General features: G+C 50.3%; 4 protein-coding genes across 5 annotated transcripts in view; 2 read left to right on the plus strand and 2 right to left on the minus strand.

The window, feature by feature from the left end:
* The window catches only part of Pabpn1 (poly(A) binding protein nuclear 1), a 6,654-nt gene extending 4,452 nt beyond the window's left edge, over positions 1-2,202 (plus strand). Inside the window, exon 7 of the mRNA XM_004646660.1 lies at positions 1,279-2,202. Coding sequence (XP_004646717.1) covers positions 1,279-1,318 — 40 coding nt within the window. The 3' untranslated portion in view covers positions 1,319-2,202. The remainder of the gene's footprint in view (positions 1-1,278) is intronic.
* Positions 2,203-10,914: 8,712 nt separating this feature from the next.
* On the minus strand, positions 10,915-20,103 carry Slc22a17 (solute carrier family 22 member 17). The gene is made up of 11 exons (XM_023706967.1): positions 20,050-20,103; positions 17,230-17,517; positions 16,547-17,053; positions 16,347-16,450; positions 13,976-14,130; positions 13,247-13,412; positions 12,915-13,060; positions 12,453-12,558; positions 12,093-12,310; positions 11,693-11,804; positions 10,915-11,544 (listed from the first exon to the last, which is right to left on the minus strand). The coding sequence occupies exons 1-11, from the start codon at positions 20,101-20,103 to the stop codon at positions 11,256-11,258; spliced, it is 2,145 nt and encodes a 714-aa protein (XP_023562735.1). The 3' UTR covers positions 10,915-11,255.
* A 207-nt stretch (positions 20,104-20,310) lies between these two features.
* Efs (embryonal Fyn-associated substrate) lies at positions 20,311-27,875 on the minus strand. Of its 2 annotated transcripts, XM_004646663.2 has the most exons (6): positions 27,139-27,874; positions 24,197-24,475; positions 23,813-23,944; positions 23,010-23,729; positions 22,615-22,704; positions 20,311-21,259 (listed from the first exon to the last, which is right to left on the minus strand). In XM_004646663.2, the coding sequence occupies exons 1-6, from the start codon at positions 27,154-27,156 to the stop codon at positions 20,825-20,827; spliced, it is 1,674 nt and encodes a 557-aa protein (XP_004646720.1). In that variant the 5' UTR covers positions 27,157-27,874; the 3' UTR covers positions 20,311-20,824. The 2 variants fall into 2 exon arrangements, with proteins under 2 accessions (XP_004646720.1, XP_023562737.1); XM_023706969.1 differs by lacking the exon at positions 22,615-22,704 and having other exon boundaries at positions 27,139-27,875.
* Positions 27,435-27,897, plus strand: part of Il25 (interleukin 25) — a 13,363-nt gene continuing 12,900 nt past the window's right edge. The window contains exon 1 of the mRNA XM_023706970.1: positions 27,435-27,512. The gene's annotated coding sequence lies outside the window, so the exon portion shown is untranslated. The remainder of the gene's footprint in view (positions 27,513-27,897) is intronic.

The raw sequence follows: 27,897 nt of genomic DNA on the forward strand, positions 1-27,897 counted from the left end.
ATCCATCAAGCCTCTCTCTTCCTTCTGTGCTGACTGCCAAGACTGGCGCTCCATGGCGATCATAGCTCTTCCAAAGTGGCGTGGGTGCGAAGATCAAGCTCCTTGGAAGACTGGGACTTCTCTGTGGAAGCAGGGCAGGGGTGGCAGGAAGCCTTTCTCAATTCCTGGGCCCTGCCCATCTGCAGCGCTAGGCCCCCTGCTGAGAACTGCTGGAGCTGAGTCAGCCAAGTTGACACAATGTATCAACTAACACACCTGGGTTCTAGTCCCACTTTGGTGCTCTGGTGGTATGGCCCTGGTCAAATCATTTCCTCTGTGAGCCTTGATTTCCCTTCTGAGAGCAGCATGGGCAGGGGCTGTCCTTGTGGGGAGCACTGGGCTGGACCCCTGTAGAGAATGGTGATGGTGGTGAGCTCACCCCCACATGCTTGTCTTTTCTTCTCCAGGGCCATAGCTTCCTTTCCTTTCCCTTCCATTCCCTCCCCGTCCCCTCCCCTTCCCCTTCCCCTGCCCCTTCCCCTGACCTCCAGGGACTTGGTCTCCAGCCTGTGCAGGGTGAGGAAGGTAGTTGCAGGCCAGATTAGGAGGCCAGTCTCATCTTTTCTGGAGCAGAAATCAGTGATAAGGGCTGATCTCTTGAAATGCTTCCTCCAGGCTTTTTTTTTTTTTTTTTCTCCTCTTCCCTCTTCCTTGAAAGTTACTTGCCGGGTAGGTGTTGACACAAAGTTGGGAAGAACAGGACCTCAAGACTGTGATTGCTACTTTCCCTAGGGATAAGGAAAGGTTAAATCAAGAACACCACAGGCTAGTTTATTCCACAGTCATGTGGGAGGATTTTGAGATGTTCTTTAATTGAGCCAGTCTTTTTCCAAGGTTAACTTCTCACTGGGCCTAGTGTGGTGCCCATGTGTGGCTTTGCCTTTACCTCCTTTCTTCACACATAATAGGTTAAGCATAAAGCCTTGGCTTTTCATAAGGAAGGGTTTAAGAGCTGTGGACAATGGAAACTGGAGAAACAGAGGGGCCTTTTTCTTGCTCTTGTATCTCAGATGTGCTTCTTTATTGCTACCGTTTGGCAAAGTACTCTGTTAGTGCCCCTGGTACCCCCCATTTGCCAGGTGTGTTGCTATTTCTGGGATTGTGGAGTTGGTTTTAAGACACTTGAAAACTTCTTTCCCCGCTTCCATTCACAGTAACTGGGGCAAGGGCCCAGGGGAGGGGCTTGTGCTGACCTGTCTAGTGATCATGTTAACACCTGACTCTCCTTCTTTCTTCCAGGGGCCGGGCTAGAGCGACATCATGGTATTCCCCTTACTAAAAAAAGTGTGTATTAGGAGGAGAGAGAGGAAAAAAAGAGGAAAGAAGGAAAAAAAAAAGAATTAAAAAAAAAAAAAAAAAAGAAAAACAGAAGATGACCTTGATGGAAAAAAAAAATATTTTTTAAAAAAAGATATACTGTGGAAGGGGGGAGAATCCTATAACTAACTGCTGAGGAGGGACCTGTTTTGGGCAGTAGGGGGAGGCCCAGGGGGTGGGGCAGGGGGCTGCTCTTTCACTCTGGGGATCCACCACGGACACTTCTCAACTGTGCAAGCTGCTGCCTATGTGTCCCTGCCCTACTTCACCCCTCCGGGGGCTGCTCGAGGGTAGGTGGGCATGGGTGGTAGGAGGGTTTTTTTTTACCCAGGGCTCTGGAGGACACCAAACTGTTCTGCTTGTTACCTTCCCTCCATCTTCTCCCTGCCTTTCACAGCCCCTCCTGCCTGCTCCTGTCCTGCCAGGGTTACCACCCACCCCACCCCTCCAGATTGCCTGGTGATCTGTTTTGTTTCCTTTTGTGTTTCTTTTTCTGTTTTGAGTGTCTTTCTTTGCAGGTTTCTGTAGCCGGAAGAACTCCGTTCCGCTCCCAGCGGCTCCAGTGTAAATTCCCCTTCCCCTTGGGGAAATGCACTACCTTGTTTTGGGTTTTTTTTTTGTGTTTCAGTTTTTTGTTTTGTTGTTTTTGTTTTTTTTCTTTCTTTTTTTGCCTTTTTTTCCCCCTTTTATTTGGAGGGAATGGGAGGAAGTGGGAACAGGGAGGTGGGAGGTGGATTTTGTTTATTTTTTTAGCTCATTTCCAGGGGGTGGGAATTTTTTTTAAATATGTGTCACGAATAAAGTTGTTTTTGAAAATAAAAATTGTTCTGGCCTTTTGGGTGTAAAGATCATTTATCTTTTTATTCTTAGCTCACAGATGGCTGTTAATTTTACTTTATGGAAGTATTGGTGTTGAGGGGAAGTTCCCACTTGTAAATGAAGGAGTAGGAGTTACAAATAGCGGGAACATTATGTGTCTAGTTGTGGAAGATGAGTGTTATGCTTCAGTGAAATCTAATAGCAAGATATACATCCAAATGAACTATCATTAATCATGCCTTAAATTCTTCACTAACATAGGGTGAACTCAAGAAATGGAAAAAAGCTATTGCAGAGCTTGTTTTCTCCAGCCACAGAGTCGGTTGATGAGTTCACAGCTGGCTCTGTTTTGGTGTCTTGCTGAGTACATACTTGGCCATCTTGCCAAAAATACCTAATTTTGTATGATGAGGGGTTTAATGCAGGTCCTTCATACTGAGCTACATCCCTAGCCATTTGAAAAAAGTTTTCAAAAACGTGGTTGGGGGCTGGTGAGGTGGCTCAGTGGTCTAAAGCACCTATTTAGAACAAGCTTAGCAAAGCACAGGGACCACAGTTCAATCCCCCAGCACCACATGCTAGCCAGCCCCGCCCCCTAGTGGGCTGAGCTGGACATACACACACAAATAAAAATTAAAAAAAAAAAAAAAAAACGTGGTCAGTGCCGGTGAGATTGCTCATTGGACTAAGTGCCAGTTTAGACCTAAGCGCCTGGGCCTGGGTCTGACTCCCAGCACCACATGCTGTGCCAGCCCGCATTGTGGTGCATGTCTGTAATCCTAGCCCTGGGGAGGCTGAAAAGGAGGACCACTACAAGTCCTGGCTGGGTCGTGAGTTCCTGCACCAAATACATTTTTACTTTTTTTTTTTTGCAGAACTAGGGATTGAACTCAGGCCCTTGCGCTTGCCAGGGAAGCGCTTATTCCACTGAGCCAACTCCCCAGCCCTCCAAATACATTTTTAAAGTGATTTGAGACAGGTTCTTGCTGTATAATTCAGCCCATCCTTGAATTTAGTATGTAGCCCAAATGCTTCTGTTTATAGAGACCCTCCTGGCTCATCCTCAAGGGCACAGGTTGTAGGAGTGCGCCACCACACCTCAGGTTACCTGAACTCAATCTCAGTACTGGGCCCAGGAGCAAATGGTCTCATGCCTGGCCCATTCTAAAATTTTGAGGCAGAATCTCAGTTCCCAGGGCTATGTTCAAATTTGGGGTCCTGCTTCAGAGTACTGAGCTTACAAGCTTTGATCAACATGCCGAGCTTGCCATCTTCTATTACCAGCTTGGTATTAAAATTCTTGGGTACTAGTCCCCATCATAAGCCTACAAAATTGTTTTAACTTGTAAATGCTGGGTTCTGCATTACCTCTGATCATTATCTTGGTGCTCTTTGTCTAGAAGTCTTAGGTTAAAATGTCTGTGCCCTGTATTCAAGAAGCCTTAGCCCCCTACCTCTCCAGTTGCATTGTATCCTGAATTCTCAGGTCTGGGTTAACCACTAGTTTCTTAGTGTTGACCATTGATTATACTACTTCCCGTTGTGTGATTAGGCATGTGAAATCTTTCTTGGATAGCGACTGGTGTGGGGATCTCAGTGTGGAAGCTCCTGCAGAGGCTGATGAGCCATAGGCTGGGTAGAGTGTACAAATTGTAACTCATGGGACATTAGCACTGGTCCCTTTAATGTTGGGGAGATCTCATCCACCCACCAGGGGGCACCAAGTGTCTGGTCCTAAAACATCACTTTAAGTCTTGGAGGGTTAATGTTTTGTTTTTGTTTTTGTGGAACCGGGAATTGAACTCAGGCCCTTGCGCTTGCCAGGCAAGTGCTTATTCCACTGAGCCATCTCCCTGGCCCCCGGGTTAATGTTTTTTGACCTGTGTTTTTTTATTTTTTATGTTGAAGCCATTTTACTTTGTCATATTTCTTTGCCTCTCCATTCCTACTTTCACTGAGCAGCTTCCCCTTTGTTCTTGTCCAAAAGGCCTTGTGATGCCTCTAGTAGTTGACAAGGTACACTCAGGTGTGGAGCTAAGGGTTCTCCAGTTTAATCCCTATCAAGTTTCTCTACCTCATCCTGCTCCACATGGTATGTACTGTGCATTTTCTCCAGTTGGGTTGCTGTATTTTTCTTTCTTTCTTTCTCTGTCTGTCTGTCTGTCTTTTCTTTCTTTCTTTTTCTTTTTGTGGTAACAGAGATTAAACTCAGGACCCTGTGTTTGCCAGGCAAGCACTTGTACTACTGAGCTATCTCCCTGGCCCTGAACTATTTCCTCGGCCCTGTATTTTCTTGTGTGACACATGCTGTTCCCTCTAGCCTGCTATGGACATTCATACTTTTTTTTTAAAAAAAATATTTATTTATTACATTTATTTATTGTGTGTGTGTGTGGCCAGCTCAGCCTACCAGGGGATGGGTCTGGCTGGCATGTGGTGCTGGGGATCGAACCGCGGTCCCTGTGCTTTGCCAAGCTTGTTTCAAGTAGGTGCTTTAGACCACTGAGCCATCTCTCCAGCCCCGACATTCATACTTTTCTACCAAAACCATTCCCATCCTTCAAAGCATAAGCCAGACACTACAGTCATGCATAACGCCTTCTCTAGATTCTTTTTTAAAATTTTTTATTTATTTATGTGTGTGTGTGTGTGTGTGTGTGTGTGTGTGGCCAGCTCAGCCCACCAGGGGGCGGGGCTGGCTGGCATGTGGTGCTGGAGGACCGAACCGTGGTCCCTGTGCTTTGCCAAGCTTGTTTGTTCTAAGTAGGTGCTTTAGACCACTGAACCATCTCACCAGCCCCGCCTTCTCTAGATTCTTTAGTCAAAATTAATCACTGATGCAATCAGGGCAAATTTTTCCTCTTTAGAGCCTCCTGGTATTACAGTTAATTATACTCCTGTTTCTTCACTAGATTGCAGTCTCCTTGAGGGCACAGATTGTGTGTCTCACAGAGCCTGGTATATATACCTGGTATATATATATATATATATATATATATATATATATATATATATATTTAGTGCATGTCATTTTAGTAGGTGCTTAAAAGATGTTAATTCCCTTAGGGTTGTCTTTTCTGTCTTGAACAAGACAACAACCATAGCGTTCTCTTTATCCTATTGCTTCCTAGCTCCTCCAATCCTTATAATGAGGCAGGAGACTAGGGCATGGCCACACACCTGGGGAAGTGGGATGTTGTGTTAATAATGGTGATCCAGGGGCTAGTGAGATAGCTCAGTGGGCTAAGTGCTACTTAGGCAAGTGCAGGGACCAGGTTTCCATCCCCAGCACTGGGGGGGGGGGGCCTGAAAACAGGAGGATCGCTACAACTGAGATGCACATATATACATACATACATACATACATACATACGTACATACCGGAGATCCAGGACATAAGCACAAGCACAGAAAATAACAAACATAACAAACAGTTCCCAAACCCTACACCTGGGACCAATCAGAATATGCTATCTTCAATTTCGGCATGAAATTAAGCAGGATTTTGGTAGAAAGGCTTAGATTTGAGGTCAGCTTGAGGAATGGGGAAATACAAAAGAGGGTGTCCATTAACCTTACAGTCTTTATAAGCTTCCAGTGGTCTCCTCTGCACTCTGTAGAGGGTAATGTTTTTCTTACCTTTTTTTCCCTTTAATAACCTCGCTATCTTTTGCACGTGTCTTGACCAATTCTTTTATTTATTTATTTATGTGTGTGTGTGTGTGTGTGGCCAGCTCAGCCCACCAGGGGGGCGGGGCTGGCTGGCATGTGGTGCTGGGGATTGAACCGTGGTCCCTGTGCTTTGCTAAGCTTGTTCTAAGTAGGTGCTTTAGACCACTGAGCCATCTCACCAGCCCCGAATATGGGCTGTCCTTTTTTTGTTTTGTTTTGGTGGTCCCGGGGATTGAACTCAGGACCTTGTGCTTGTGAGGCAGGCACTTATTCTACTGAGCTATCTCCCCGGCCCTTGACCAATTCTTTGTTCAGGACAAGAACCTGCAAATTCTAGGAGCCTGCATCACCCTAGAGCACCAGTAACAACAGGACTTTCAGGTTTTCTACTTCATCTGGTCTCTTTCTTTTGTCATTATCAGAGGTTTTTTTTATTTTTTACTTATTTTTGTTTGAGACGAGGTCGCTCTTCACACTATAGGTTGGTCGAGAGCTCACTATGTAGCCCATACTGGCCTCCAATTCACAATTTTTCCTGCTCAGCTTCCTGAGTGCTGGGATTGCAGGGGGTGGGGGCAGAAGCATGCAAAGCACGTTGCTACCTTTGGACAAACGCAGTTGTTTTTGATAGATGCTGTGTGTTCATCACTCCTGATAAACTCCTGTTGGCTGAAGAATTGAAGCAAGCTCAGACTCACTGAGGTGCTGCTGGCAGGAAGGGTCTTTAAGAACTTAGAAGAACCTGCATAAGAATTTCTTGGGGCCTTGGGAGATAGCTCAGCAGCATAAGCACCTGCCTGACACAAGGTCCTGAGTTTGATCCCTGGTACCAAAAAAAAGAAAAAGAAAAAATATTGTCTAGGATGAGAGTTGTGAGTCAGCTATTCAGAGGGCCTTTGCGTGATGCAAAGTAAATCAAAAGAACTCTGCACTTTGTTTTTGTGCTATGGAAGACAATGCACAGCTTTCATATTGAGCTATAGCCCATCTTTTTTTTTTTTTTGAGATAGATCTCAGTCATTAAATTGCCCGGGCTGGGTTTGAGCTTGAAATACTACTGCTTCAGCCTCTCAGAGTATTGTTTTTTTTTTTTTTTTTTTTTTTTTTTGGCGGGGGTTACCAGTAATGAAACTCAGGATCTTGTGCTTATGCCACTGAGCTATTTCCCACACTCCCCCCCAACCCCCCCTTTTTTTTCTTAAAACTGGATCTCACTATGTTTTAGGCTGAACTTGAACCCAGACTGGGCTCAGACTCACAGGGATCCGCCCGCCTCAGCCTACCCAGTGCTAGGATTACAGGTGTGCACCATCATGCCCGGCTCCAGAATGCGTGTTTTTATATGTGTGCTGCTGTACCCTGCCCAGCTAATGTTGTATTTTTAGGCTAGGTTTACCTAATCTGGCACTGGCAATAGATTAAAAAGCACTCTCTGGTTTTGTTTTTTTTCCCCTGCTGCATTTCTTAGTTTAGATTTGTTTTATTTAAGTTTAATATTGACTCCTTGCTATGTTTCAGTAAGTATAATACAGATTCTAAATCTGAGGTTCCTGTTAAGTAATCATTAGTATAATAAGTTTTGTTTCTTCCTTTCCATTTTGAGTGCCTTTTATTTTCCCTGGCTAAAATTTTTTTTTCTAAAAACAATTTAATTTTAATGAGTAAAACTTCTAATATAAGGTTGAACAAAGTGGCTAGACCAGATTTCCCTTTATTTCTGATCTTAGGGTAGATGTTTCCAGTCTTTTGCTGATTATGCTACTAGCTATGGTTTTTTGTAGATGTCTTTTCCCAGTTAAAACTTGCTAGCCTGGGGTTGTAACTCCCTGGCAGAGCACTTGCCTAGCGCGGATGAAAACCTGGGTTGGAGGCCCACTGTGGTTGAAAACGACCAGACACTTGCTGTTCTCTACACACACCATATCCTGTCTTGCCTCTGAGCTTTGCTTTATTTGTCCTCCTCAAGACTTCATTTTATTTTATGTTTTGGTGCTGAGAATCAAACTCAGGACCTTGTGCTTGCCAGGTAGGTGCTTTGCCACTGAGCTATATCCCCAGCCAAGACTTCATTTTATTTTTTTTTATTTTTTATTTTTATTTTTTGCTCCGAATGCCCTCAGGGGTGGTTGGGCTGGCCGGAGTGTTGTGGGGATCGAACTACAGCAACCTGAGGCTGACAGCTTTGTGGAAGCAGCCACTTAAAGAACTGAGCTACGTCCAGGCCCCCAAGACTTCATTTTAAATATTCAATCCAAATATCCAGGCCGGGGAGTTAGCTAGTAGAATAAGCACTTGCCTGGCAAGTGCAAGGGCCTGAGTTCAATCCCCAGTTCCGCAAAAAAGGAGTGCAGCTAGGGAGATAGCTCAGTGGAATAAGCGTTTGCCTGGCAAGTGCAAGGTCCTGAGTTCAATCCCTGGAACTACCAAAACAAACAAACAAAAAAACCACTAGAAAATGTTTGGGGCTGTGGGTTAGCTCAGTTGTTTAAGTGCCTGCACATTCAATCTCAGTCAGATGCAGGGCACTGTGGTTTGATCCCCAGCTCTACATACCTTATGAGATCCGCCATTAAGGCAGCCTGAGCCAGATCCCCCACCCAAAAAAAACCAAACAAACAAACAACTGAGGAGCTTTCCTTGACTTTGAGTGCAACGCAACCTTCCATTGTCTCAGTGTTCATGTCCCCCAGAATTCATCGGTTAAACATAATCCTCCTGTTAGTGTTAGGAGCTGGGGGCTTTAGAAGGAGTTAGGGCCTGAGTCTCTGTCATTTGTTAATGGACCTCCCAAGAGTTGTCTTGCCTCCTTTTTTTTTTTTTTTTTGAGCTACCAGGGATTGAACTCAGGACCCTGCGCTTGCCAGGCAAGTGCTTATTCTATTGAGCTATCTTCCCGGCCCCCTGTCTTGCCTCCTTTTGTCACATGAAGACGTAGCTAGCAGGTGCCTTGTGAGCCAAGGAAGGAAGTCCTTACCATACACAAAACTGGCCAGTAGCAGGCCAGCTCAGACTTTGAACTTCCAGACCTCCAGAATGGTGAGAGAGAAATTTCTATTGTTTGTAAAGTACTTGTTCTATGGTTTATGAATGTATGTATGTATTTTGATCTATGATATTTTATGATAGCAGCCATGCTAGGCAGACATTTTCTTCTCAAAGCTGCCACAGAGCTCTTTACATTTCTCTGCATTTTCTGCCTAGCATTGTATTTACATGTCTTGTGGCCTTTGACTAGAGCAGTGCTGGTGACCTTATGGCAGGTGTGCTTCAGGGGCCTGTTTGTATCACTGAAAGCTCAAAAAGGCCCACCATTACTGGCCTGTACTGAGCAAAGCAGCGTGAGGACATTGTGTGCTTCCAGAGCTAAGGCCACACCAGACATCCTCCCCAGCTCCTCTTCCCCTTGTTTGGAGATGGGGCTTGCTAAGTTGCCAGGTTGGCTCCAGTTTAGAATCCTCCTGCCTTAGCCTCTCAGAGTACTGTGTCACGTGTATGTGCCACTACACTTGGCTTCATATAACTTTTTAAAAAAAATGTATTTGGTTGTTGCAGGGTCTCACTATGCAGCTTGGAGTGGTAGTGATTCTCCTACTTTCAGCCTTCCCAGTGCTGGGATTACAGGCATGTACCACCTTGCCTGGACTCAGTGGCTGCCTCAGCCTACCCTAGGGTGGGGCTGGTGTGGCTTGTGTTGCCTGGGATTGAACTGCAGTCCTTGTGCTAGCCTAAGCAGGCACTTTAGTCTGCTGAGCTATCTTGCTGGCCCCATATAACTTATTTAAGGTTAAAAATGTACCCTGCCTGTCCAGGTACAATGGCACATGTCCATAATCCCAGATTTTCCGGGTGTTGAAGCAGGAGGTTCACAAGATTGATGCTAGCATGAGCAATGACCCTGATTAGCATGAGTTATGACCCTGACTCAAAAAATAAAAAGCACTGGGGCATACAGTATAGTTCAGTGGTAGGGTATTTGCCTGGCACATGCAAGTCAGTCCCCAGCACTGCAAATACACACATAACTTTGTGTCTTTTTGATTTCCCTCTAATTGTTGATTATAGCTATTAGTTATGAATCTAAGAATCCATATTTCAAGTATAATCTCTCCAAGAGAAGTAGTCATTTTTCTTACTTGCCTGATAAATATGTCCCAGAAGTTCCTGGAGAACCTAATTAACTAAAGTTTTATAGGTTGAATAATACTTTCTCTTGTGGTGTTTAGAAATATTTCCAGTCTGGCATACAAGAAGACTGCAGATTCACATCTCAAGATCTGGCTATTCTACTTACCAGCATGTTACTTTAAATAAGTTAGTCTTCTCTCCAAGCCTTCGTCTCCCCATCTGTACAAGCCTAAAAAATAATAACCATTTTTGATGGGGTTATTGGTAAGAATCCCATGAGTTTCTGCAGTGGGTGAATCCACCGGAATTCATTCATCCAGAAGCCCTGCCACAAATGCAACTGATGTGAAGGTTATTGGCTCCTGCTCCTGCACTGCCCGGCGTCTTGGTTCCTGGGCTTCTATGTCTACGTCTGCATTTCTTTCCATTCTATAAATTGTCACCATTAATCTGCCCACCACACCTAATAAACTCTTAAATTTATTATTATTTGTGGTACTGGGAATGGAACTTAGGGCCTCACGCATGCTGGGCAAGTACTCTCTACCTGAGCTATTCCTTCAAATATGTTTTATTTGAAGATAGTTTCCCAAAGTTGGCCAGGCTAGCCTTGAGCTCATAATCCTGCTTCAGTTTCTTGAACAAGTAAGATGATAAGAGTGCCCAGGCCATTAGAGTCAACTCTTTACAACAGTAACAACTAAAAACCCTAATGATCCCAACACCTACCTTGCAGTTGTGGTAAGGATTAAATAGTACAAAGCCCCTAGAGCAGTCCTGGAAGCACAGCAAGCAATCAGTAAGTGATGACAGGTACCAGTAAGTTAACACTTGGGGGCAGGGCAGGGGGAAGGGGAGGCCAGATTGTTAATGGCTTGTGCTCCACTGAGAGGAGCTTTCCCCAAGGGACAGAAGGACAACAGAAGGGAGGAAAGCCCAGGCTATGATGTGCTCATTTATTCAAAATGTCTTTATTGAAACAGGATGATAGAGCAAGAAAGAACGAGGCCTGGGAGGATGTCTTTGGGCACAGGATGGAGCCCAGACCCAGTGGTTGCAGTGGAGCTCTCTCCCCGTCCCCTTACTCTTGCCAAGGAAGCGAACACAAAGCAGCAGGGAGGTGGGGGTGGGGACAGCCTCTGAGCTCTCCTGGACGGCTGGCGTGAGGTGCCTCCAAGCCCTCCGGGAGCCCTGCCTTCCTCACTGCTTTCCCAATCTCCTTGCCAGGGTCCATGCCACCTTTCCATACGGGCCAGCCTCCCGCCAGAGTGCTCAGAGGCCACTCAGAGGGCAGCGTTGGGGGTGGCAAGCAGCGGGACGTGGTCGCAGCGGTTAGGTGGTGGCTGCCGCAGCAGGGAGGGCTGGCGGCACAGCTCCCCATCCCGGAGCACCTCCGGCAGGAGCTTGCGCTTGGTCTCCGGCAGAAGCATAATGCTGAGGATGCAGAGGAGGGCACAGGCCGCCAGCACCACGTGCTGCAGGAAGGCTCCATGGCCCATATGGAGGCGCTGTGCTGGGCCACTCAGCCCCCCGAGGGACCCCAGCGCCATGATCAGGCCCAGGCCACGGCCCCTGGGACAGATGGAGGAGGCACTCAGCCTACAGCTGCGGACCTCTCCCCACCCATTCTCAGGCAGCTTCCTTCCCTCATCCCTCAGGCCTCATCCTCAGTGAGAGGCCTGGAGGCCTGACCCTGCCCTGGCTGTACCCCTGTGCTCACCGGACAGTGGTAGGGATGATTTCAGCAGCAAGAAGAGTGCTGAGGATGGCAGCAGCTTGGGAAGAGAAGAGCCCGAGGACAGAGAAGGTGGTAATGGCAGCCTCATTCAGATCTGCAGGACCAAGAAGGATGGTATGAAGGGAGGTAGGGCAGCATCTATAGCCTGGTCTCAGTACCCTTCCCTTCGCTCTCAGAATCCCTGGCTTTAACTGGGTGGGCTCTGGACATTCCCCAGTGGACTGGGAGAACAGACAGGGTTTCGCAGTCAGGAGGAAAGTCAGGGCAGGGTCTGGTCATATCTCAGGAAGACTGTGGCAGAAGTAGTGGCTGGGCCTGTCTGAGGCATCTCTGCTGGGGTTCCCTTGTTGAGCCCACACTGTGGGGAGGAAAGGATGCTCACAATCCCACAGGCCCAGCAGGACCAGGGATGCAATGCCAGTGAGGGTCATCGCGAGAAGCAGGATGCCCCGGCGGCCGAATCGGTCCACGGTGACCCCCAAGAAGACACAGGCCAGGGCCGCTGTACCGCTGGCCAGCAGGGAGCACAAGTAGAAGTCTGATGGGCTCCCTGCTCCTCCCATAGGCTGGTAGCAGTGGCCAATGGCGTGAGCAATGAAACTGTGAGAAGAGGTGGGGAGGCAAAGAACAGTGTTTGAAGCCCCAGCCCCATCCTCCCCCTCAGAGGTTTTCTCCCTACCCCATCCCCAGCCTGTGCCTAGCTCAGCTACCCGCTTGGCCCGGGATCTGACCCCCAGCTCACTTGGTGAAGCCCAGAATAAGCAGATTCTTCCAGATATTTCGGTAGTTGAGGAGTGCAACGAAGGAAAAGGTGGATGTTGCAGGAAGTGGACAAGTGTTCTCCAGATCTTTGAGAGAGAAAGGGGAGCTCTCTGTTAGAAGAAAGAGCTAAGAACCCAGGATCCTCCCATGTGGAGACCCTGGGAAGTGGCACAGTTGTAGCCATCGAGAGGGTATTGCCGCTTATGCAAGTGTAGGGACCAGGGTTCGACTCCCGCACCACATGCCACCCTAGCCCTCTCCCCGGGCATGCTGAGCTGATCTCCGAGACCCAGAGTGGTAGCAGATGCCTATAATCCCAGCACTGGCAGGAGAGGCTGAAAACAGGAGGGTTACTAGAGTCCAAGCTGCGTAGTGAGACCCTGTACCAAATACAAAAGCACGGGAGGGCGGCATTGCCATGCAGGAGGGACCTCTGACTCACCGTGCAGGGCCTCCTGGGCCTCCTCCCCTAGCATCTGCCCATGGGGCCGGTTCCGCTCAGCCAGGATCCTCAACACAGATTGGGCCTCCTCGATCTGCCGCTTCACTATGAGCCACCGTGCAGACTCCAGAAACAGACCAGGCCAGCTGCAGGCAGGGTGGCAATGTACACACTGAGGCCTCCCCTCTCTTGACACAGGAAAACTCACACCCCGGAAGCACAGGGCATGTCCGGACTGGGGGCACTGGAAGGGCAGGAGGGTCTCTAGGCTAAGAGCTAAGCTGGAGCTAAGGATGGGAAGGGCCGGGTCACAGATGAAGGGCAATACTAACCCATAAAATAGGAAGAGGATGCAGGGAGCGGTGATCATTCGTTGCAGAAATCGCCAGTCCTTCGAGACAAGGGCCAGGCCCAGGAACAGGAAGTGCCCTCCCACCCCCACCAACTCCCCTGCCAGTGCCACCCGAAGCCTCTGGGTTGGGTCACACAGCTCCAGGCCTGGAAATAAAGCAGGGATGGAGGGATGAGTGAGGGGCCAGGGAGGGAGGAGGCATGAGAAAAAAGGAGAGGATGGAGGAGGACAGAGCTGGGTCAGACCCTGAGCAGAGTCTGCACTCATCGCGCCCATAGATCAACCTCCAGGCCTCAAGGAGTAGCCTGTTTATTTCTCTCTCCTCTCCTACTTAAACCTAGGAGAACTCTGGGATCAGAATATTCCCAGTTTATAGGCCCTTTCATGTCACTTCTCTTATTTGACCTTTGTGTCAACTCTTGTCCAAGGTCACACAGCCAATCAAAATCTCTTTTTTAAAAATCAGGTGGATTTACTGACTGCAGTAAGTCCAGGGCAAGGCTTTGAGATTACAGGAGAGACAGGTGTGGAGAGAAGCAGGACCTGTGGACCCATCGAAGGCAGGGCAGAAAGCTCAGACTCTGAGCAGCTGAATTCTGGGACTGGAGAAAGGGCCCAGGGGAGCCTAATACGAAAGCTGGGATAGTCTAAGAATGCAGAAAGGTAGATCTAGTGACATAGGAGGGGACCCAGGCAGGGGGCCACTTACGCATCAGATAGACACCAAGGTCAACCCCAGCAAGCAGAAAGCCCAGGAGGAATCGGAGGGCCATGACACCGGTGGAGGAGCCTGCAGCAGCTCCTCCCACTCCACAGGGACCCACCAGTCCCAAGGTAAGCAGCACAATCCCACGACGGCCAAATCTGGAAAGCAGGGGAGGCTTCTGTTCACCTGGACTGCCTGAGTAAGGAGGTGCTGGGCAGGGCCCAGTTGCCCACTTCAAAGCTGGAGCTGAGGATGAGGCTCTGAGGCCAAAGATGATGGAGACCATGGGTTGCTGATGTCTGGATACTGGTCATTGGGATGAGGCTTTGAGGACTGAACCCAGGGCCTTCATACTGAGCTGTATCCCTAGCCCTTTTTATACAGAAACAAATAATCCATAAATGATCCAGACTGAGCTTGAACATGCAATCTTCCTGCCTCAAGTCTCCCAGAGTACTGGGATTATAGGTATGTGTCACCATATCCAGCAATTTAGGACCACTGATCCTGGGGACAGAGCTGATGGTCAGTGATTTCTCCTGTTCAGACCAGTCAGAGATGCAAGTCATCAGTATAAGCGATTAGATCCATGATCTGTGGAGTGAGGTCATTGGGTACTTGTAAATGGGGACAGTATTGGTCAATGAAGATGGAGCTATTGATTTCAGGGAACTGAGTAATTGATCTTGGTGAATAAGCCCACTGTCCCATGAAGTTGGGACAAGGGCTTTTTAATACATAGGGGTTGTTAATGGGATGGGCCACTAGCCAGGAAATGAAGCTACTGATCTATGGAAATGGGTCTATCAATTCATGAGACAGGATTATTGATCTGCAAGGATGGGATACTTAATCTATGGAGAATGGAGAACTGATCTCTGGTGAAAGTGTCATTGATCTATGGGACAAGGATTTTAGTTCATATGGGTAAGTGGTTAATAATATATCTATTCATAGATAGAAATAATTAGTAATGATGGGGTCACAGACCAGGGCTGATGAAACTACTGGTGATGATGGTCACTCAGCAGGAGTCAGTGGGGACAGAGGTACTGATCTATTGGGGGTTGGGCTATTGATCTTTAATGATGAGATTGCTGATCTATGGAGATGAAGACTGATCACGCGTGTATGCGCTGCCGAAGCAAGCAAAGGGACTGGTCATTGGAAAGGGGCAATAATTAGTCCCTAAAAATGAGGCTGCAAACCCAGAGACAAAGCCCTCCCACTTCTATCAGGGTCATCTTATAGGTTAGTGGAGCTAAAGCTTCTGACTTTAAGAGACTGACTGTTCTTTGGGTATGAGAGAAATCGGAATAACACTACCAGGAAATGAAGCCACCAGGGATGGGCTGCTAACTTGTGAGTTTGGGATTGTTGGTCCACAGGTGTGACCATCAGGAGTGAAGATGGTACTGATTTTAAGAAGTGCACTGTGAATGTGCAGATGCCTTTGGTCCATAGAAATTGGACTACTAATCCATTTAGATGGGACTGCAGATCAAGCGGGATGAGTAATCCATGGGAATTGTCAGTGGAGATGGAGCACATGGTCAGTGGCAGCAGTGTCCAAAAACAGAGGAGACAAGAGTTTTGATCCTTGAAGGGAGCTAGTGGTTCATGGGTTGTTGATCTTTAGAGATGAAGCCACTGGTTCATGGAAATGGAGATACCGGTTTGAGAGAATCTGAAAGCCTTGGAGATCCATGATGATGGGACTATCAATTTATGAGGGGTGCTCTTGGGGCCATTTGGTGGCAGCCACAGGACCATGGGTTATTGAAGATGATGGTACCATTCTTTGGAGATAGTTATTGACTGGTCGGGGAGGGGCTACTAGACACAGATCAGGTCATTTGTTTATAAAGTTGAGCTATTGGTCAGTGGGAATGGGGCTGTTGAGATTTAGGAATTAACACTGACCTTTTAGAATGAGGCTACAGGGATGAAGTTAACAGTCTAGGTGGGGTACTAGCTAGTGGGGATAAGTCTGGTAACCCATAAAGGTGGTAAGGGAGATGGGTGATAAGGGCAAACGAGGAAGACAAGACTTTGGATCTGCGGAGACAGCACTTTTGGGTAGGGATGGGACTATTGCTTCGAGATGGGGCCAGTGATCCAAGAATGTGGGAGTACTGATCAGTGGGAACAGGTCAAATAGTCCACAGAGGAGGTTGCATCTTGTGCCAGAGGGGTATGAACTGTATTTCTTGATGGGGAGTGAAGATGAGACTAGGGTAGATCGTTAAGTACAAGTCCAGAGCAGACTGCAGAGTCCAGCCATGGTTCTCAGCCTCCTGCCAGCCCAGCTGCTTGGGCTGGCTTCCCCAGACCCCCTCCTCTCTACCCGCCCTGCCCCCATAGCAGCCCTCACCTGTCTGCAGGGTAACCCAGGAACAGGTAGCCAGAGGCAAAGCCCAAGATGAAGAGGATCTGCTCCAGGATCACCTGCCAGCCCAGGTCACACACCAGATCCCACTGGGGATGTGGAGAGGGTGCAGCGGGAGTGAGGTCCCGCCCTCGGTCGCCCCCAGCCCGCCACCGCCCCATGCCCACCTGGCCTGGCCACCTCACCTGGCCAATGGCGTTAGTGGTGAGCACGGGGAGCCCATTATAGTCCCAGTCCTTGAGGCAATGGGTGAAGTCCGGCGGGGCGAAGCCGCTGCACGCTGGGTCAGTGTTGGTGGCGACTCTGCTGGCCGCGCTCGCTGCTAGAGCCGCGCTGGCGGCGATGCTGACGCCACTAGCATTGGGGGGCTGCTCCCAGCCCGAGGCATTGGGGGGGAAGGCCCCATAGTGGCAGTGCAGTGGAGGCGCCAGCGTGAAGATGGGGTCCGAGGCCAAACCCAGAGCCACGAAGAGCACGGGCAGGCAACAGAGGCCGAGCTGCAGCTGCTGGCCGCCGCCCAGCGCCCCCACCTGGGCGAGCAGCGCCTCAAAGCTGAGGGGGCCTGGGGGCACGGCCAGCGACAGGCTGCTGCCCAGCGCGTCGCCGCCCGCGTCGCCCTCCCCCTCCCGCTCGCGCTCGCGCTCACCCTGCAGCTGCTCGGCGGGCACCGCGTCTCCGAGGGTCCCGACCTGCTGTGGGCGGGGAGGGGCAGAAGGGTGAAACAAGAGCGCCGCGGAGCCCACGGAGGGGGCGGACGGGCGCGGGAGGAGGCCATGGGGACAGTGGGGGCGCGCAGGAGGGCTCGGCCAGCGCGGCGGGGGAGGGTGTGGGGCGGACTGCGTCGCCCCCTGGGGGCGCGGGCACTTACTCCATTGGAGCCAGTGGTGATCTCTACGGTGCTGTCGATTTTGCTGCCACCCCCGCCATTGGGCTCGGGGGTCCCGGTGGCCACCCGGGGAGCCAGCTTGCCGACCGCAGGGGCCCTCCTGGCCCGCGCAGAAAGGATGCGCTGTCCTCTGGCCCAGCTGCGCGCCAGGTGCCCGGACACCGAGAGGCCGAAGAGACCCCGCTCTGCAGCTCTGCAGCTGCGGGCGCCTTCTCGGTCTCTGCGATCGCTGCGCTGCTTTCCCCTCCCCTTCCTCCAGACTCTCCTCCCCTTCCCACGTCAGCAGCGCCTTCGATCCAGACTCTTCGTCAGAGAGAAGAAGGGGGGGTCAGGGCCCAGGAGAGGGAGGGGCTGGGGGCTGTGTCGTCTTCTCCGTGGGTCTGCGAGCCATTGCGGTAAAAGAGGAAAAAATGCTGAAGGATAGTAGGTAGCTGAAGCTGCCTTCAGAGGTTCCTCCTTCGCTGCCAGTTCTTCCCCATCACCCATTCATCTCTGACATTTATTAAGTGCCTACTATGTTCCAAGCCTTGAGCTGGGCTTTTGTGCCAACCAGACCACCTTGGAGTTTACTTTCGGGCGGGCAGGCAGGCAACCATAGTGTGCTTAGCGTAGGGAGGCTCGGCACTGCACTCTACTGCAGGCCGCTACAGGGAGCTCCGGTCTCTGGGCTTCCACACCCCTATTCTGGCTGAACAGCCATCATTTTGTCAATTGCGTTTGGCGCTGTTGGCTGTCCCTTCCTTTCACCGCTTTCTTCCTTAGCTGCTGAGTCCCGCACTGCCCTGCTTGCTTCCTCCTGCTTTTCCACAGCAGGCACATTTTCCTCTTTCCTGCCATCAGGGCCTGCAGTGCTCAGGACTCGGTCTGAGGCCCTCCCTTCATTTTGTGCTTCTCTCCACCTCGGTGTCTCACCTGCCACGACCAGCATACACGCTGCACATCCGAGTCCCAGCTTTGTATTTTGGCTCCTGCCTGTTTTCTGAGCCCAGATCCACGAAGCAACCTTTGCTGAATCTCTTACTTTGGATGTCTGGAAGGGACTTCAAATTCAATGTGACTAAGACTAAACTCATGCTCTTCCCTCCTATAAGCTGGTTATCTCTCCTAGGGTTTCCTTCTGCAGGGAAGGAAGAAGCTATGACGAAGTACCCTGTGACAACTCTTGGAATTGCTTCTGTCAACTCCTTTACAACCACCTGTCCATTTTATTTCATGCATAGAGTGCTGAGAATCTGCTTCTCTTTTATCACTTGCACAGGCTAAGTGTGGTCTCCTAATCTGTGGCTGTTCTGTCTGCATTCACGTTGTTGCTACTCCTTCCCCATCTGCTACTTGTAGCGCAGATGGAGCCATCTTTTCAGAATGCAAGTCTGATTGTGTCCCTTTCCTGCTTACTGCCTTCACCAGTAGGTATTCTAATGATTCACACATGGCTCTGGATGCCTGCTCACATTCTCTCTGAAGTTGCATTTCACTTTTGATCCCAGGTTCTCTACCATCCAGCCACGTGGGTTTCTTTCACTATTTCCCACACCACAGGATGTTTGCACAAGAGGGTTTCTATGCCCAGAAGGCCTTTTAGTCAAATTGTGTTCATCCTTCAGAGAATCCTTCCCTAGGCCTACGACTGCTACTCCATGTGGCTGGTGGATGAACAGCATCCCCATCAACTGCTACTCCGTGTGGTTGGTGGATGAACAGCATCCCCATCACTTTCGAGGCTGCTAAAAATGCATAATCCTGGTTTCTCCCAGACCCTTCAGCCACAAGTTAGCTTTTATATCATCAAGCATATGTTCATTAGTTGGAGACACCTTTCTCTAATTCTAAGAGAATTGGTGCTTGATGGACACTTTATTTTGAATCCCAGGTAAGGGCTAGAAAGGAATGTCCTGTCAAGTGTCAGCTAGGGAGTCATTTCCCCTTTTCACCACTGAATTTCACCTTCAATATCTTGTCTCTTCAGTTGAGAAAATTCCCAGATACAAGAAATCTGTTTTCGGTGCATCAACTTCCTAGCACCTTCCCTCCTCCAACTCCTTTTAGTAGCTTCTTCTAGAATGACTCTGATCATAGCCAGTGCTCCTTGGGAATTCATTTGCCTGTATCCTGTTTTGGAGTAAGTTTTTAAAATTTTATCTGGTCCTAGACCATTCAATCCATGTTCTTGTTAGAACCTCACAACTTTGTAAGATCATTATCACATTAACACTAAGACAGGGCTCAGAGACTAATGTGATTTACTCAGACACATGCATGAGCTATCTGAGATTTGAACTGAAACCTGACTCCAATTCCAAGCTCCTTCTTCCCCACTCCTACTGGATCTTACCAACCACTCAGAGGAGCTCTACTGCCGACCTATACCACTAGTCCCTTCTGTTTTTTTCCTGACAGGTTGTCTCTAAATTGCTCAGGCTAAACTTGGAGTTATGATCCTCCTGCCTCCTGTAGCTGGGATAAAAGATGCATGCTGACACTCAACTCAGCTTATCTTTCAAAATTCTGTCTGAAAAACGGAAGATGGTCTTCAATACATAGGGGAGATTGTTCTTGCCCCCAAATCTTGAGAACTTCCGCCTTGAGAGTGCAGTGAGAAAGAAGCCCAAGATGCTAAGATTGTGGCTGGATTTTGAGGTGTCCCTGACCAGGTGATTCTTGGGAAGGCAGAACCTAATCTGGGTTTGCGGCTGACTACTTTCCTTGTGGTAAATGGCTGAGTGATCCCTCACATAGGCTATGGACCCTCACTTTCACACATCAAGGTCCTGAGGACTATGGACTTTAATCCATTGCACCTACCGCCACCTCAGCTTCCTCTTGTCCAGGAGGATGATCAATCTTCCTGGCTAACATCTTCCCTGCCCAGTGAGTCTCTTCACATTGCCTTGTAGATTTCCACCAACAGCAACTACTCAATCTGGTGAGTTTATTATTTTTTAAAACAACTGACTTGTTGATGTCCAGCCTACCTGGATGTAGGTACACGGAACACAGTCACTGTAATTCTGCCTGATGGCTCCCTTCCAGCAGAAGCCCAAGAATCAAGTCAGAGCATGAGAACTCAGGCTTTATTGAGGTGGATGCCCATGCTCAAGGCCCAGCTCTCCAATCTTCAGAGAGGAGGAACCTTCTGGCATCCCCAGACCTCCATTCTGGGTAATCCTTAGGTCTCTGTCCCCCCAACGATCACCAGTGTGGTGCTTAGTTCTGCAGCCAAGGAGAAGGATAAGAGGTTCTGTATGGCCCTAAGTTTCTGCCACCCAATTCTCTGAGCATCAAACTTGCAGAGGTGGAAGGCACCACAGTGACCTCTATGAGAGGCTGGAGAAGAAAATCCAGCTCTTTTCTGCCCCAACAAAGCAGGGAATAACATTAAATATAAATAATTTATATAAAATGGCTCGTACAAAAAGCAGTAGGAAGGGGGAGGACATGCCTGTCAGAGGCTGAGATGACCAGAAAGAGTAGAAAAGGGTAGACGCCTTCCCTTCCTAAAACAGAGCGCTCAATCATCCAAGCTTGGAGAGTGGCTCTGGCAGGCAGGGAAGGAAGGGAAGTTTGTGCCAATGCATGCTCAGGGAGCCAGACTCGTGAGCAGGGTGGTGAACTGCAGGGCCTGCCCTGATAGTTCGGCCACACATCGTGCCATCTCCTGGACTGCAGGACCAGACGGATAACCCAGCGCTGCCTCCTTGACAGCCAGCACAGTGGCCTGCAAGGCCTGGCCCAGAGCTGAGCCTACAGCTCCAACCTGTGCTCGCAGAGGAGCAGAGGACGCCAGCCGGGCCAGGGTGTCCCCAACAAACACCAGGTGGTGAGCAGTCACCACTACCCGCTTGCCATGGGGCACGAAGAGGCGTGGGGGCTGGTTGGCCTGGGTGCTGGACGTGAGGGTCGCCACCGCTGCCTGCAATGCTGAGTAGTGGCTCTGGCACTGGCCTGCGTAGAAGTGTAAGAGCTGTTGGTCTCCGGTGGACAGAACCAGTGGCTCCCCTGGGGCAAGGGCTTCCTGTGGAACAAGAGGAGGTAGTGGGAACATGCTCGTCAGTCCCTCTTCCTCCCTCCTGTCTCCTTTCCTTTATTCCCGAGGGCCCACCGAAAAGTTCAGATATTTGAATGGTGGGAAAAGTGGTCAGAGTTACATTCAAATAGCATCAAACTTGACTTCAGAGAAATGTAAATTTCTTTGGTTCCTTATCTCAAAAAACATGGAACCTGGGCCTAGTCTACAGGCAGTGGTAGAGCATATGCTTATTAGCACAACGGAGGCCCCAGATTGCATCTCTAGCACAGTGACAAAAATAAATAAATAAATAAACCGAAACAAGCAAACCACTCGTGAAATTTTAAACTTTTTAGTAGCCACATTAAGTAAAAAGAAACTAATACATATTTTATTTAACTAACATAACAAATATAAAAGTTAGTACTTTCTACATATAACAATTTTTTCATATTCAGCCTGCAAAATCTCATGTGCCTTTTCTATTTAGAGCACATTTCAATTCAGATTGTATCTGATGACCCCTAGTCCAGCTACATCTCGAGGGCTCTGTAGTCACAGGTGGCAACTCTACCACAAAAGGCAGGATTTTGTTTTGCTTTGTATTGGAGACAGGATCTCACTAGTAGTTTAGAATGTCCCTTGAATTCACTATGTAGCCTAGGCTGGCCTCAAACTCAAGGTGATCCTCCTGCTCAGCCTCCCAAAGGTTGGGATTACAAGAGTGCGCCACCACACCTGGCCAGGACAATGCAATTCTAGTATGGCCTCAGAAAGTGGTAGTGGACACCTATATAACACAGGAAAGGGACTCGGCACAGTACACTGCACTCGATGAGAACCCTGGCAGCAATTGCGGTGGTTGTGCTGGATGTTGGTGCATGCAGTGCCTGCCACAGGGTCTGGCAGGTGGTAAATGCTTGGTGTGCTATGATCATTATGTGCTTGGTTAGGAAACTACCTCACTTTCCTGAGGCCTAGAGAGTTAAATGATTGCTTTGAAACTAGTGGCGTCTTAGTAGTGGATCTGGGATTAGCAGCTGGGTCTCTTAGGAACCCAGGAATTCATAATTGGAAGGAGCTATTCAGTTGAAAGGAGGTTTAGAAGTCACTTGGCCCAGCTGTGACCCCCAGTCCAGAAACTCTCTGCTCCCCTGTCGGCTTTCTGATTCTGTGCCAACACATTCTTTTCTCCTTTCTAAATTCCTAATATCCTTTTCCAAGTTCCAGTACCCTCTTGTTAAGAGTCTCATTCCTCTCTGTGTTTTGTGTAAACTCTTACCCTAACCTGCTTTTTTCAAGGTCTGGCTAAGAAGACTCCTTACCCAGCCCCTTTTGTTCACCCCCTGCACCAGGCTTACCTGCTGCTCTGGCAAGCCCCTCTCCAGCGGTTCAGGATCCTCTGGAGAGGCTTTATCCAGGGTCCTAGATTCCTGAGCTTTATCCATGCCCTGCAGAGGGGTTCAGATCTCAGTGCAAGGGTCAGGGTGGGGAGCCTCATGGTCTTTCTGTCTCTCTCCAGCCCCCCTTCCTGAGGGTGTCACCAGAAGTTGCAGTCCCTTAACTCCAGGTGTAAGATAGCTCTGGGGGGCCCGGGATTGGTTTAGGGGAGAGTGTGGCATTATTAGCACAAGTGGTGTGGCTGAGGGTCCCGGGCTGCAGGGTGGAGGGAAAAAAAGGCTCTGAGATCTTCACCTCCATTCTCCTGGTGCATTTCTGGCAGGCTTCCGATGGGGCTGCCAGGGGAGAAGCTCACCTTCAGGTGGACATAGTCGTATTCCTCCGCCACTGGGATGCCTTCATACTCATTGTGGAGTCCTGCTGGATCGTCCTCCACCTCTCTGCTCTCCGGATTATCCTCCACCTTGAGGCCTCCATAGCCAGGAAGGCGGGGTGGAGGTGGGGGTAGAGGCCGGTCCTGGATACTACCCTTGCGGCCTGGAGCAGGAGAGGGAGCCGGAGAGGGGCTGGGAGGCTCAGGAACAGGCAGGGCAGGCAGAGGGCGACGGGACAGGCTTTCAGCAGAGGGCAGCCGGGGCCTGTGGGGAGGTGGGGGGCTTCTGGGCAGAAGCCCAGCCAGGGTGTCCAGATCACTGGAGGCTGAGGCTCCTGGGGGCTCTGGAGAAGGGGGTGCCTCGGGCACCAGCAGGGGTACATCGTAGATGCCCTCATCAGTGTCTCTGCCCTCTCCATTTGTAAGTTCCTCAGGTGCTTCATACAAGTTGAGGAGTGCTGATGCCCGTTTTAGGTTGGAGGGGGCAGCATAGAGGGGTGGCTCTGGTTCCCGACCCCCTTCCCATTCCAGATCTGGCTCCAGCTCTGAGGGTAGCTTTGGGGCCAGAGGCACATCATAGGTAGCATCATCCTCTCCAGGAGGCTGAGGGGCAAACCAAGCCAGAGATCGGGAAAATGAGGCTGGAGAGTCATAGGGGTCACTGGAGGGAGTCCGGAGGGCAGTGGAGGGCACATCATAGACCTAGAGAGAGATCAGGAAGTTACCCTTTGGCCTAGAAGTGCACCATCCCTTACACAGCAACCACACAGGCCTGTAGCCCTCACCTCCAGGGTATCTCCAGGTGGGGTTCCACTGCCTCTGGGGACCTTGTAGATGGGATCAAAGGATGGCGGGCAGGATCCAGACAGAGGTCCTGTGGCAGGACAGGGCCGAGCTGGGGGTGGCACCACATACACCTAGAGTTAAAACGGGTGGGTAGATCAGGAGTGGGGTGAGGGCAGTGAACCAGATGACATCAGACTTGGAGAAGCTCTGAGATCTTCCATCCCCTGCTGACAGGGACACAAGGTTGAAGAAGAGGTGGGAGATAGTTTCTGCCAACTGAATGGAAAGCCACAGCCCTGAGGATCCCCTGCCTGTCTTGCTGCAGGTCCCCACTGAAGGACACATGCTCTCCTGGCTTAGGGTTGGGAGACTCCAGCGCTCACCTCTTGCTCCCTATTGTCAGGCTCCAGGGCTGGGTGTGGTAAGCTGGGCTCGGTGGGAAGTGCCAGGGCAAGGTTGGGTTTGGGTGCTGGGCCAGCAGGGAGGAGCTTCACTCTGTTGGCGGGCACAATGCCTTGCTGGCCATGCAGGGAGCAGAGGCACCAGCCATCTAGTCCGCCAGCGCCCTCCTTCTGCAGGACCCGTAGAACATCCCCTCGGCGGAAGGACAGCTCTTGGGGTGACTCTGCGGTGTTGTCATACAGTGCCCGGGCCAGCTGGGCCTGGAGGGTGAAGGGGAGGTGAGCATAAGGATCTTCACACGCTGCAGGTCCTGCCAAGCCGCCCATTTCCTTAAGCTGAAAATCTCACTCCTGACTTGGCTGCTCCTTCTGGCCCTGCCCTGCCTCTAGCTGCATCTCCTGTGCTCTCCTTTCCATTCTTGGAAGGAGCGCCTTCTGACTTCAGGACCTTAGCACTATTTTCCCTACTCACAATTTTATATATTAGACCCCTTTATCCTTCCGCTTAAATGCCTCCTCCTGAGAAGGGGCTTTTCCTCATTCCTTTTTCCCACCCCATTCTCCCTGTATCTCTACCCATTGGTCCTTTCATAATACCTTTATCATCAGTTTCTCCTCTTGCACTTTAAACAGGGAATGCTGCATTTCTAGCCCCTGCAAGAGGGTCTCACCCAAAATGATCCTCATACACATTTGTTGAATTAATTTCTCACAATGTACAAGACATTTCATTGAATCTCCTTTCCTTCCCTCTATTTCCTAGTTACTACCCCATCATAAGCAAAAGGTTAGATTAAGCGGCTGGATTCCAAGGCAAAAAGCTTTGTCCTGAGCACCTAGACATAAGAAAACTGAAACTGAAGCAATTGTTTTGTTCTTTGCCTGAGCAAATAATGTTCTGCCAGGAGAGGCTGAGGTTCCTGGAGAAAAGTATGTTAGCGCAGTGGTGGTGAATCTGTGGTCTGCATGCTGCATCGGGCTCTTTGTTATCATTGAAAGCTCTAAAAGGTTCACCACCACTGCTCTAGTGTATGGAGGGGGAATGTTTATGTGCTCTAGGGTATGGTAGATCGATGGGGGTAAAAATCACCATCTTGTCCCCACTACCTCAAGGAAGCACATAAACTTTCTGACATCAAGGGCCATATGCTCAGGTAACAAGTCAGAGATGCCAAGTTCATCAAAATGATGTTTCCAGACACCGAGCAAATTAACAATATGCACTAATTCAGTAAAGTATCCCAAGCTAAAGATTTTAGCCAGGCTGGCTCACCAGAGAAGCACTTATTCCACTGAGCCATCTCACCAGCCCCTGGAAGGCAGGTTTTAATAAGAAATAGGTTCCTTGCTACATTCCAAACTCATTGAACTATTTTCTGATTATATTGTGGCTTCTGAAGGATATTATCTCACAGAAAGAAAATATGGTAACTAAGTAACAGGACTTCCTGGTTGGCTTTGCATTTTTTCCCCCTAGTATATTAGTGTCTTGGATCTAATTAAGGGATTTAAATCAAAGTACTACACTAAAATAGACCTTGGGTTGAGTCCTCATTCTGTTCCTTTTTCACTGGGTGTATTTGGACAAACTGTTTGAAATTCCATGAGCTTCAACTTATTTCTTCGTAGAAATTTATATATATGTCCAAATGTCTGTTTGGGTCCTCCCAAGGCTCTCAAGAAGGTTTATGAGATAATGCAACAAACAACCGTGACAAAGCTTAGCATAGGGCCAGGTGTAGTATAAAATGAGAATTACCTATATTAGAATTTCACACACACCCCCCGCCCGCCCCCCAGGACTCCAAAGGTGACTGGCAGAGTCCCAAGCCAGCAGTGCTGTCGGGTTAGCCGTAGAAGCACTCTACCACCAGAGAACTTCCCCTCTGCCCACTGGGCTCAGGGTTTCTAGCCACCATGCACACCAAGGAGCTACAACCAGTGTGATCTGAGAAAGCGCAAACACCAAATATTCCTCCAAGGGGATAGGGTGCCTCTCCAAGACTTTTTGTCCACCTTGACAATTCTCCTTCCCAGAGTCCTGGGGTCAGGGCAGAAAGCCAACCAGGAATTTTATCCCAGGCTGGGCTAAGAAAAGGTGGAAGAGTTGCCGGTAGTCAGACTACAGACAGTACAGGACTGGGGAGCTGAGGTGGGACTGCTGAGAGCTCCTCCCAGTGGTAGGTGTGAATTCTGTCCAGTGGGGCCAAAACTCTAGGCCTCACAGTTGCAGGAATTCAGGCAGAGCTGCAGATGGAATGACAGATGAGGGTGTGGCCACCCCCCCTCCGTTCCCCTCTAGAGGCCCAGCTGACTTGTGAGAGAATGGCGGGCTTACTAGGGGTGGCAGTGGACAGATCGCTGTGCTCTCTGGGAGGCCTCTGCCCACACTCCCGTTGTGCCAGCTGTCTCCTCCCTTTGTCCCCAGTCCCTGGAAAGTGGCTCGAGGTGGGGTGACATCACCTCCCCTTCTATATTCTTTCTCCCTGCCTGATCACCCTCCTTTGCTCTATTTGCCCCTTTCCTCCATTCCCTTCAAGTGATGGGCCTCCTTAGGTTCTCTGGCCTCCTATTTTCCTTGGGCCACTTGGTTCTTTCAATCTCCAGAGGCCCCAGCCAGTCACCAGCAGCCATCTGTTCCCGCCCAGAAAAGAGCAGATAGGCCTGGGGCCACACTTGCCCCCTCCCCTTCATCCAGCCGCAGCCTCTAGGAAGAAAGAATGGGGAGGGGCGAGCTCAAAACCAGAAGGAGCAGGAGATGGGGAAAGGTGTAGAAAGGAGGCAAAAGTGAGATGAGGACACAACCTCTTGGAGAAGAAAGGGATCACGAACAAGAGGCAATGAGAAAGAAATAAAAGCGACAGGAGCGCGGGGAAGGCTGGGGAGGCCCGTACCCGGGAGCCTCCTCTCCCCGGTGGACTCACCGACGTGGCAATGGCCATGGCCTCCTGCACCGCCTGCTTCAGGCAAGGCTTGGGCTTGCTGTCTTCAGCCTTGGGTGCCTGGCACCATGGCACGCGGCCTGAGGGCGAGGAGGCTGCCCCGGTTGTGGCGCTTGAGCAGGGGTCTCCGCCAAAGTTGGAGGAGAAAGAAACCCCACAAAACTTCCCAAATGGGAGGCAGCTTGGCCAGGCAGGAGGAGGAGCGGGGCGGGCCGGGGCGTCGCTGCGGGACCTCTTCCAAGGGGCGCGCTCTGCGGTCCCCACGGCCTGGCCGGGCTCTGGGCCGCCGGTCCTAGGCTGCGGGGGCCTCCCGGGCCAATGCGCGCCGATGGCGCCCTTCCGCGGCCGGCGACGCGGTGCGTACTGGGGCTGTGCTCGACGCCTCTCCGGGCCGCTCAGGACGGCCCCGGGGCCGAGAGGCGGTTGGGGCGGCTGGGCTGGCCGGGCGAGTCTGGGGCCAACCCTCCTGCCCGGGGGCTGCGCCTGAGCGAGCGCTCCCGAGCTGCAGCTGGCCCGCACGGCCCGGGGCCCTGGGGCGAGATCGGCTTCGAGGGAAAGGAGCGAGCGCCCGGCCGTCGGGCCCTTCTCAAACTCGCCCCAGTTGGCGAGAGGAGGCCAGGGTGGCGCCACAGGCCACGGGGAGCGCGGCCATCGGGCTGGCGGCGGTCTTCGGCCCGGACCTGGCGCCCGCGCGGACCGCACGCCCAGAGTTCCGGGGTCGCCGCGACGGCGGGCGGCCGG

Source organism: Octodon degus, unplaced genomic scaffold, assembly GCF_000260255.1.
Source record: "Octodon degus isolate 3935 unplaced genomic scaffold, OctDeg1.0 scaffold00276, whole genome shotgun sequence".
Classification (NCBI taxonomy): domain Eukaryota; kingdom Metazoa; phylum Chordata; class Mammalia; order Rodentia; family Octodontidae; genus Octodon; species Octodon degus.